We start from the raw sequence: 11,499 nt of genomic DNA on the forward strand, positions 1-11,499 counted from the left end.
GTTCTTTAAGGCCCAAAGTACGTTGCTGGAGGCCGCGGTGTTCAACAAAGTATGAAGCTAGAATACGAGCCTTTTATGTTCCAACCTATTTCAACGTACTACCCCCCCCCCCCCCCCCAGCATTTTTCGCACAAAAACAAAATACAAATTAAAGAAACTGCTACGGCGTATCTGTCTACAATTGTAATGCATGTCGTGTGTTATTTAATATACACGCATTCGCAAGCATGATAATGCATAATCATCCAGTGTGGTACTTCGCTTAAGCAACAGTTGCTGTAATTCTGTTCTTTTTTCCTTAATACCTTTTCACTTTCAATTGCCGTAACTATTGTATATTGCTGGTAACTATTGCTTGTATGCCCTGTTGTTTCTAATATTATACGCACGTTGTTTTTTGTCCTATTATCCCTCTTAGGCCATGAAATACAATCTTGTAACGTGTCCGGTTTGTTTTGCTGTCTTCCAGGCTCTGCCACTCAAGCCACCAATTGGCTTTGGCAGGCCTAGTCACATGTACTGTTTTATTTGAAGAAATAAAAGGTATTATTATTATTATTATTATCTGATTACTTAACACGGCGTAAAAAGGGGCAAGGAAATTCAGCAGGTCATTATAAATCAAATAGAAACAAAAGTGTATGAACAATGGAGCATTTAGAAGTCAGACAAGTTCGGTCCAGATCCTGCCCACGACTTCGAACGTGTAAACGCAGAGCTAAAAAAAAAACATTAAGATAAACCACTGCTGCTTAGCAAGTGGCGCCGTAGCTGATTGCTACGGTGCAAATTTGAAGACTACCAGGAGTATATTACTATAATAGGAAACGCCTTAAATACTATGACTTATCAAAAAAAGTTCAAGCTTATCAACCTATAGACATAGAAGAATAGAATTCGCACAAATGCAGCTGTGAAATATCTTTTGCGTGGAAATAATCCTGTGGTGATTTTTTTTTTCAGTAGCTCAATCGCAGAAATAGTCATAGATACTCAAGGTATGAGAGGATACGTTGGTAATTTAGAAGCACCATGGGCCGTTGAACATATTCGCTTCTTATTTTGGTGTAGTCATTTTCATGCTATTTGCAAACAGACAATATGCAAGCTTCGTGGCAGAGAAAGTACGTTGATACGATAATTAAAGATGTGTTTATGGTATTCCTGTGTAGGAAGCTATATAAAATGAAAGAGTTTTTTTTTTTCGCTGACTCAAAAGCGTAGCCAACTTGGGAACGGGAAAGTTTGAAGAGAGGGACCAGTGGCGCAGCAAAATGCTTGTTGTTTTTTCTTTTGTGTGTGTGTGTGTTGGGGGGGGGGGGTTCAACTGTGCTTTAAGTAGGTTCGAGCACGGGTTTTATGTCCAAATCGTTCCAGGCCTCGAGATTGACTGACACAGCTAAACAAGCAGGCAGCACATGAGCTAGCAGTATGAATTCCCACCTACTAGCTCAAGCTCCTGTCGTGCTTATCAATGCTCACTAAAAAAAAGTTTCTTACGGAACCAAGTGCGTTCGTATTCGCGTCTAATAAATAAAATTAGGCGTATCAAAAACACGCGGTAGAACTTGACTCCACTCGAACTGCAGTGTTTACTTGCTTACTTATCTCGGGGCGAAATCCCGTGAGTCAGGAAGTGGTGAGTGGCATTCAGAGTCGGTAGCGGCTCGCAGGTATTCTGTTGGAATCGAAGCGGGAGAGCTAGTCAGCAAGTTTATTTTTGTTTGTTTATTTTACAACACTGCTAGTCCCAAGTAGCGGCCGTAGCAGGGTGGATTGGCACAAGCACATATTAAAATAACAATGCAAAAACAAGAAAGCAAAGCTTTAAAACGACATTATTCGTGAAACAAGAAGGAAATTACTAATAATTACAAACTATAAAGTACATAGTACCTAACAAAAAATAAAGAAAAGGAAATGGACATGGACCGGGCATGTAGCGCGTAGACAGGATAACCGCTGGTCATTAAGGGTAACTAACTGGATTCCCAGAGAAGGGAAGCGGGTTAGGGCGAGACAGAAGGTTAGGTGGGCAGATGAGATTAAGAAGTTTGCGGGTATATATTGGCAGCAGCAAGCACACGACCGGGTTAACTGGCGGAACATGGGAGAGGCCTTTGTCCTGCAGTGGACGTAGTCAGGCTTATGATGATGATGATGACCTAACAAACGGCACAGTTGCATACAAACCATTTGATGCATTTACCTCAGCTGGCCACTGGTGGCACAGCATGTTTTAAAACATTGAGTACCACACCGAAACGCCATTTTCGTAATGATAGAATATCTTTCGTATGGACTCATGTAAGTGTGAACAACGACGAAGCTGATGACTGGCTTGCGCACTGGAGTGTTGGGGTGAGGGGTGGCGGAGGACAATTCACTCGACTTCTAATAATCTAACGCCCAGATTCTCGAACTTTCTTTCACTCGGCGCTCTTTCTTGACTCGAAGGGAAATACACATCCTGGCAAAAATGTTCATTGTGTACGAGTGACAGCCGGAACCATTTCTTGAGAACAGCGGAGTCCTTTTTGGTGGAGCGGTGCCGCTGTGCTCAGCTCGGTCAAGTGAAGGCTGAAACTCGAGTGAAAGCTTCTTTCAGAATGCGGGGATAAGTGGGGCTCCAAGTCTGCTTTACACCCGTATTCTCAAACAACGCTCTATTGGAGCTGCAGCCTTCACTTGACTGACTTCAGCACAGCGCCGCAGTTAAAGTGAGAATGACCCGATACTTCTCGGGAAGCGCTGCGGATTATCGCTAATAGGCAGTGACTTCTACCTAGAGAGACGGTCCTCCCGTCAACTTTCTCAAGTGAAAATGAAGCGTTATGTGAAGGGGTGTTCTAGAATACGGGTTTCTAGAATAGTGTGTTTCTAGAATAGAAAAACTGAGTCTCATCTGCACAGTCATTGTTTATAGTGCAACTATGTGGGCATGCAGGAGGTTTTTGACGGCATTGGTGGCCGAGGTATCTGGAGACCCAAGGAACGCCGTCGTGAGAAGCACATCATTGCTTCACTCTCGTTTTTATGTCCAATGCGAAGCTTTATGTTTCTCTCAATTAGCGAAAGAAAGGGGGAAAGGGAGCACTACGAAACTTCTTTTATCCCCTCACTCTTACGAATGCAACGGAGACCATTGAGCACACCCCTGATGGTTATCCTATATGTGCGCGCTTACAATACCTTTAGGCATGATTTACGATGTGTTTGGAACTTCATTATGGTCACAACAACGTTAGAACATTACGCAAGGTCAGAATGATCAAGAATGATTTCGAGGCACCGCAATGGTCATATCTGGGAGATGAGCTTCTCGAAGTAACGTGAGTGTTAAACCTTCTACCCTTCAAAACTTGCATAATCTCGCAACCGAGCCCCTTCGAGGGCAGGTAAATGATTTCTTTTATGCTGCGATCGAATACACCTGGAATAAGAAGTTTAGGGTATCTCGCGTGGTGGTGTCTTTCACTGGTTTCATCTGAGCATGAAGTGGTATCAGGCAAGCCGTCCATGCATTTTAGGCCTGCAACGTTGCGATGGCGTTGTCTCATCTTGGCGTGACGTTCAGGTGTACTTTGTATGCCTGCACAATTATACATTTTAATGCAATTTGTGCCTAAAGCTGAGTTGTCCTCGAGTCAGTCTGCTAGGCCCTTTCTTCTTTGACATATTGCACTATAGCAGTTCTTGTACAGAGAAGCGTACTATATTAAGAGTGGCCACTGGAGCCTATTCACAGCCCAGCAATAAAGGGTCTGACCAACCAATAGATGGCGTACCCATCCTCGCCTTCGCTTCCTTTTTAAGAAATGTGATAGCCTCTTCAGGAGGACAATTATTGCTCAACTTTGGCATGAATTTTTCGCAAAATAGAAAGTTTATGAACTTGTGCAATTTTCTATATCCGCTCTACATCATGTCCCGTTGAGGACATATAATGCATCACAACATAAAACAGTAAAGTATGACTAGAAAGTGTTGTCCTTCTGCATTCGGTTTGCACAAAGAGACACATTCTTGTGGTTTAGATGTGCTGTACATGCATTTCCTTCACGAAAACACGGGTGAGTAGCCTAGTAGTAAAGACACTCGTTTTCGGAGCACGAGCGTGCGGGTTCAAATCGCAGCGTCAAAAAAAAAATGTTATTTTATTTATGCTGAAGACATTATCGGGTCAGACCAACCAGCACAGTAGCTGGATTGCAGGGCCCTACGGGAGTGTCTGCTTTTTATGTAAGTATGTTTCTCTATGGTTCTTGTACAAGTCATTAAGTCAACAAAAGAATGCGCTTGTGAACGTATTGCTCCTACCTCAGCGTAAAAAATGAACGCCATCTGTTCAGCCGTAAATGGACTGAAGCCTCGCAGAAATATTCCGGAGTCATTTGGATTAGCTTTAGCAGTAATCTTCTTGTAAAACTGCAAAGTAGTAAAAGAAACGCGACAAAATTCAAAGTAAAAAAATGTTGCCACACTCTGTCTAAAATATTCGTTACTGGGCTTATTCTTTATAGAGGGCATATGAGACACGCTGCAAAATGGTAAATACAAAGACAAATGTTTCCTAATCCCAATCTGTGATCTACTTTTTGTCCTTTTTGCGGAATACTTTTCCCCCAAAATTGTTATCTTTTATTCAATAAAAAGAAGAATTGCTCATTTTAGTGACTTTACAATCGGGAAAGTTACCAAATTCCTCTGAAACTGGTCAATCCCGCTTTCAAGAAACAAAACCCCCGGCAGATCTCACGCACTGTGGCGATCGATTTCATGGGAAGCAGCCAGCGAGTAGTTGTGCAGCTACTGACTCACTCGGCCAAGTCTTGCAGTATGGGATTGATTGATCGATATCTGGGGTTTAACGTCTCAAAACCAACATATGATTATGAGAGACGCCGTAGTGGAGGGCTCCGGAAATGTCGACCACCTGGGGTTCTTTAACGTGCACCCAAATCTGAGCACACGGGCCTACAACATTTCCGCCTTCGTAGGAAATGCAGCCGCCGCAGCCGGGATTCGAACCCGCGACCTGCGGGTCAGCAGTCGAGTACCTTGGCTACTAGACCACAGCGGTGGAGCATCGACGCTGCCAATCACCGCGATTGCACATTCCTCAGTGCCTTCATCTTAGGTTGTGGTTGCTGATGACGGTGGCGATGACATGTTTGTACAAGTGCGCGCCGGGCGGACGAAATAGCAACTGAAGGTCGCGTCACCGTTTCGTGGGGCTGCGTGATCCGATGGCATGGGACTGCGGGAGGTGACCGCTTCGCAGCGCTGGCAACGCCAAATATTGGCGGGCTTTGCACCCTTTTAGGGGCGAAGCTCCTTATGGCGTGGCTTGTGCGTCTCTCGTAGTACGTAACCACCAGTGGCACACACCCGATAATAACGGTCCTTACGGTTTTGACCTCCAAAGTGGTTCCGGTGAGAGATTTCTTCTGTGTGTTGTTGAACAATAAAAGATAGTGCTCAATGCACATGTTAATGGCTGCTAAGGGGGAGTGAGAGACAGGAGCATTAGGCCTTTAGGTAACGCGCACGCTGCGATCCCCATTAGCAGCTATTGGCATGTACATTGAGCACGATCTGACAAGAAAGGGTTGCTACGTTATACTCGCTGGGTGTAACCTCCTTGGTTTTAGAAAGGTTTAGCGAGAGTTGGGCTGCATAGCCATGAATACAGATAACTAGTATATACCGTGAACTCGAGGTGGTTAAAGGTGGGAAGTAAACACGAAGCGCAAGCCGTAAGAAAATGTGCATGTGCCCCCTCCCGTTTAGTCCTTGAAATGTCCGCTGGATGGCGGTGCTTCTATACGGAGAATATATGATGAAAAGATGCGAGATGGTGGTACTTGGAGTGCTGAATAGATGGACGAACGGACACACAGACAGATGCATGGATGAACGCATGAACGGACGCAGGTGCGGATGCATGGACGAACGCAGGGACGGACGCACGAACAGACGCACGCACGGACGGGTGGATGGACGCATGGGCGGTTGCACAGACGTACGCAGGAACGGACGGAAGCAAGAACGAATGGACGGACGAATGCTTCGCCCAACTCCCTATCTTCCACTCCGTGGATATGCTGCCATTTTTCGCAGCACGGCCGCTTAAAGGGAAGGGGGTGACGGGGACAACTAGAGTGTTCGTGACACATGGTGACTGCATAATTTTGTGTATTGCGTTCTTTACTGGTCCTACTAATCGTTATTACACATACTGTTTGTTCCTCTGTTGCATTATCAGTACCGAATTATTACTAGGGGATCGCTAACTTCGCATTGACGCAAAAAAAAAAAAAAAACACGATTTGCGTAAAGTTGATGTCACTGCTCCTTTAAAACACAACAGTGGTTAGTTATAATCTTTGTAGAGCTACGTTGGAGAACACTTCTGGTTTGCGCTACCTTCTTCTATATTCTATTTCGACTAGTTAGAATGCGCACAAGTATGGGTTAACTAATCGTTATCACATAGGCACAAATACGAGAGAAGTATATGTAGAAACACTTCATATGGATAGATTTACCTCGAGATAAAGATCGAGGGCCAGTCGTGCTTCAACAATCTCGGCCAGCACCCAAGGAAAATTGGTTTTCAATAGCTGCAATAAAAGAAAATAGAGGTCCACAATTTTAGGAAGCGTAGTGACGGAAAAACGAAGAGAGAATCGAGACATTTATATTTTTTTATTAGAAAATGCTGTCAAGCCAGAAAGCAGTAAAAGTTCAATAAATTTTGATTCTAGCTTCTAATTTAGGTTTAATACACGTTACATGAAGCCAAGATGAAGTCAACGCAGCGAACAACAACTCGGAGCTACGTGTGATTTGAAGCGAGTATACCTTCGCATTACGCATGCAATTTTTCACGCCAACCTAACTATGGAAAGTATCGCTTCTTTTCCCATAATCTTGGGTATTTATGCCTGTGAAATAACGGAAGAGTTAGTAGCACTACTTGGTTCACGGCGGAGAATGCAAAGCATTCTTTTGCCAGATGGCGTCTCGGAGTGTACCCTCTCGACAATAACGGACCAATAGTGGCATAACTAAAGGGAGGCACAATGGCCCGTCCTGTCTTCGCCTAAAACTTTCTTTCCCCATAGCAATAGAGTAAAAAGTTACCATGTCAGAGAGGTGCCTGCAGCCCCCCCCCCTTTTTGAAATCAAGGAGGTGTCCCCCCCCCCCCTCCTCAAGAAAAAAAATATTTGCCTACATCCCCGCATACAAGCTCCCTCGTGCATGTCTCAGTCAAATGGAGGGCGAAGGCCATTTTTGTTTCTTTCCAAGTCGACATGGTCAACCACACGCTCTCTTGGTTTTGCAAGGTCTTTGCACCTGACCTAAGGTTGCACTGGCTCCGGGCTTGGTACATCCTCTGACCAAGCAACGACGTCACGTGATAACTTCCCTACAGTACGTCGAAATGTATGAGTTCGTGACGAATGCCCAAGTTAGGGCGATATGTGGTGTAATGATGAAGTCACATGGATGTGTCATCAACTACTGATATTTCGCACCGCCGACGTGGGACACCGGTCTGTCTTGACGTTTCATGGGGTATCTAAGAATTTCACCTTTACAAAACCTCGCATGGTATTTAAAGCCATTGAGCCTGCAGTGAAGAGCCCCGATGTGCTATAATTCAAAAGTAATAAGAGGGGGAGTCTGTTAGAAAAGGGTTTATAACTTAAACGTAGAAAGCAGAAGCCCAGGTTTTTATTTAGACACAATACTGCGGTGCTCACCGATGTAACTAACAAACACATAGGTTACATCGTTCGCATACTTTATCGATATTTTATAAATTTTGAGTGTAGTGCTGTTTACAACACAAATCACAATAATAGGCCGTTCGGACATGTCGTCTCCAGCTGCGACTCGGAAGCGTAAGCAATAAAACTAGTCTTGTACGCAAGCATCATTGCGTGCGCGCGTAAGCCGCACGGCCAGGGGTATTTCCAAAATTTTCACTGAAAATGTAAGTGGAAGAACGCTCAGCATAAAAAAAGTCAATGTACTCGAATGATTATGGCGTCGTGCTGCTCAATTTTGTTACACGATTTGATTCTGGTTGTGCCGCCACGGTCAAGAGAAAGCGACGTAAAATTGATTATACATTTTTATTGAGGAGTACGTTAAGGGATCAAGGATGGCCGAAGTAACTAGTACTTCGTCCTAGTGGGCTGTTCGATTGATATATCACATTGAAGCAGAGACTAACCTTTTCTTATTATCGATAGTCACAGGCTGGGAGACAAGAGGCTTGTGAATGCTTCTTATAAGTATCCGAAATATCGCTTTCGCCTCCAAACATTGCACACTGACAGCTGACTACTGCTACAACATTTTGTTTTGTACAGTTAGTTGTAAATCTTTTAGGTTCGCTCGCTAATCCATGATATGATTATGAGACACCATCAAGGAGAGCTCCAGAAATTTTGACCACCCGGTCTTTGTTACCGTGCACTGAAACCCAAGTACACGGGCACTGCCACTTCGATATTATCGCAATGCTAGGACCCCTGCCGAAATTTGTTGCTGCGATTTTTGGTTGGCTAGTCAAGCCGTATACCCGCTAGGCCACTGAGGCGGGTAAGTTTATAGATTCAGGGGCTATGGTTCTCTGCTGGTGACCATAAGGTCGCGGGTTCGATTCCGGCCACTGCGGCCACGTGGTTGGTGGAGGCGAAGTGGTTGAAGCCTGTCTGCAGTGTGATGTCAGCGCACGTTAAAGAACACCGGATAATCAAAATTTCCGTCCACTACGACGTCTCCCATAATAATCATATTGTGGTTTTGAGATGTAGAAGCCCAGGTATTGTTATTATTATTATTATAGTATATTATTATTATTATCATTACTATTTATTAGTACGAATATTTTTATTATCAAGTTTATGGAGGTAGGTTGCCGTCCTCACCGTGTAGTTAAGAGGCGCGAGAAGCCTGTCAATATATGTCTTCAAGAGGCAGTCTTCCAGGGCGTTGAAACGCAATGTGGCGTTTTCAGTCCACGACGAGATAACCGTGTAGTTCTTGAGCGAATAAGATCCTGAAATGATGATATAATACGTTCAATTTCTGACAGACAGAGCAGTTAAACCTACCTGCGCTTAGGGAATGTACGACAACCATTTCACGACGATCAACTGGAGACTAGCGCAAGTCATTTTCTGCGATTAATGATTATTCAACGTGTGTTCCTAAATTATTTAGCACCAGCATTTAGAAATTGTTCTGATATAGGAGCACAACTAGGAACAGCTGTGATGTTTACGCACATGAGTATGAAACGCACTTACAAGTTGCAAGAAAGGCCCACTTTCGAGGCATTTTCTTTCGCGTGAGAACATTGAACGCTGCGAATGTTCGCTATTAGAAATACTGCACAGATAAAGTCATTATAGTAGAGTACTTATTAACACTCACAAAATATTCGTTTTTCCCAACGGCTGATAACATCTAGCTGCCAAAAGAGTGGCGTTTGGTCATAGAACTAATCGAGGAAGTAGTTTTATCCGAGGAAGAAAAAAATATTTTATTATACGTTCCATACCTTGCTTAAGCAGGATCTTTAGTACTTCTTCTAAAGCGTCCGGCAGGATTTTCACTGCGTAAAATCTTCTGTAAAAAGAAGGCCGAAGTTTCCATACGAAAATGATTAGGTGTTTACTGAACTACACATAACTCAAGTAATTGAAAGCACACGCTTTAAAAACGTCGGACAAAATTCTATATAACAAACAATATAAATCAAACTGTCACTGTACATAGGTATCTTAAACTTTGATGCGACAAAACAATATACATTAGAGTTGCACTGCATTCATTATGGAATGCAAGATTATAAATAAATGTGTACCTTGCGGCTGAAAACGTACATAAAAAACATGCAGCAATGACTTTCTTCTTGTTTCAAAGCGAGAAGCGCCAGCAGTGTTTCGTGCCCATCATTATCACTTCAAAATTATATTAACTGGTTAATGCAATGCGGTAAAATGCGGTGCGGAAATTTGATGTGCGCACCTATAGCTAGCTATTTAACAAATTACTTATTTGAACTACTCGCACGTGCACATGTATGATCTGCATAGCACCTTTTGAATTTACTCGCGCTAAAACTGGTTCTTGAAGCATCACATTTTTCTACAGTACGAGCACGTGTGGAGCGTACTGAATCAGCGTATAGGACCACACGGGTGCAACATGTCACCACCTGCGTCATTCTCTTTCTTTTTTTAGGATGCCGCTAGCACCGTTGTGCGCATCTAATTCTCCGCTATAGTACACAATGTCGTGGGTTCAGCTACGTCCCTTGATCGTGTTTGCTTGTCTGATGGGTTATCTGTAATATTGCTAGATAATTCCGTAATGGGCGAAGCATCTACCTTATTTTTAAGCCCTTTTATCCGAGAGAATGTTGCTAGAACTCTAACATAAGGTCGTATGCCTACATGTTCCCCTTTACATTTATGTAGGGGTAAGTAGTACAAACGTTGCATGAATACATTTCACCAGATAACAAAATAAGCCCTACAGTAAGAATAAAAATTAGCAATGACACACCAGATGGAATAGTAATAGCCTGCTTGCTCACGTATACCATTTCAAAAGAGTTTTGCCTGTAGTAACACTTATTCTGAATACTCAGATAAAGCTTGGAGGAAAAACCACGTGAAATGACCAACAAGTTAGCAACAAAAGAAGCAGCAGCAGCAGTAAAAAAACACACACATGCACTGGAATTTCTTTTAATTGAAGTCGCTTTTTTTACAATATCATAATTCCATGAGCATAGCACCTTGTGGCGTTAGACGTTAGAAAACAAGCGACAACCATCAGCTGAGCAATAATGATGACGGAAAACTGTCGGCGCATTGCTGAAAGAACGATGCATCGTCAATAGACCCAATGGTATGCTTTGATTTTTAGTAACTTTGCTATGGCCGTGAATAACCCTAATATGTATCAATCTGCTCACCTGAGAACTGGTGTTGACTTGAGAAGTTCTCCGAAGTACGATGCTGGCACACCTGCGAAGAAAAATTCATCGCAGACACACTCAGTAATTCTCATCTTGAATATACAGAAATACGTGTTCATGCTTCGAGAATCGTGCACTATTTTTTTATCGCAAATGGGTGAGACGCCACTCAATCTTTCATGCGTACAGCCAAGAAAGGTACTTACTTAGCGTGTTGGTGTCATGCGAGTAACGAATCTTGTAATCGAAACTCTGCATGTGACGCAATCTGGGAAAAGAATGTTTGACATAGTGTAACCATAAGGTAATATGAAAATGTCCTTACGTGACGTCTCTGATTACAAAAAAATATCGTTTCTGGCACCGTAAGAAAAGAAAACCTGCCAAATTTTCTAGAAAATTTTTTTGCTTGGTTTTACACAGTACCATTCTTTACGATCAATAGGCTTTTCTATATTGTACAACTCACGCAAAAAGAAAAAGTATC

The 11,499-nt window shown here is 43.1% G+C and overlaps 1 protein-coding gene across 1 annotated transcript; it reads right to left on the reverse strand.

The window, feature by feature from the left end:
• Positions 1–6,533: 6,533 nt before the first annotated feature.
• LOC119165243 (uncharacterized) lies at positions 6,534–11,274 on the reverse strand. The gene is made up of 5 exons (XM_075872605.1): positions 11,219–11,274; positions 11,010–11,061; positions 9,585–9,652; positions 8,950–9,080; positions 6,534–6,626 (listed from the first exon to the last, which is right to left on the reverse strand). Exons 1-5 carry the CDS (start codon positions 11,268–11,270, stop codon positions 6,534–6,536), a joined length of 396 nt encoding a protein of 131 aa, XP_075728720.1. The 5' UTR covers positions 11,271–11,274.
• Between the last annotated feature and the right edge of the window lie 225 nt (positions 11,275–11,499).

The sequence above is a fragment of the Rhipicephalus microplus genome, chromosome 8 (assembly GCF_043290135.1).
Source record: "Rhipicephalus microplus isolate Deutch F79 chromosome 8, USDA_Rmic, whole genome shotgun sequence".
NCBI lineage: Eukaryota > Metazoa > Arthropoda > Arachnida > Ixodida > Ixodidae > Rhipicephalus > Rhipicephalus microplus.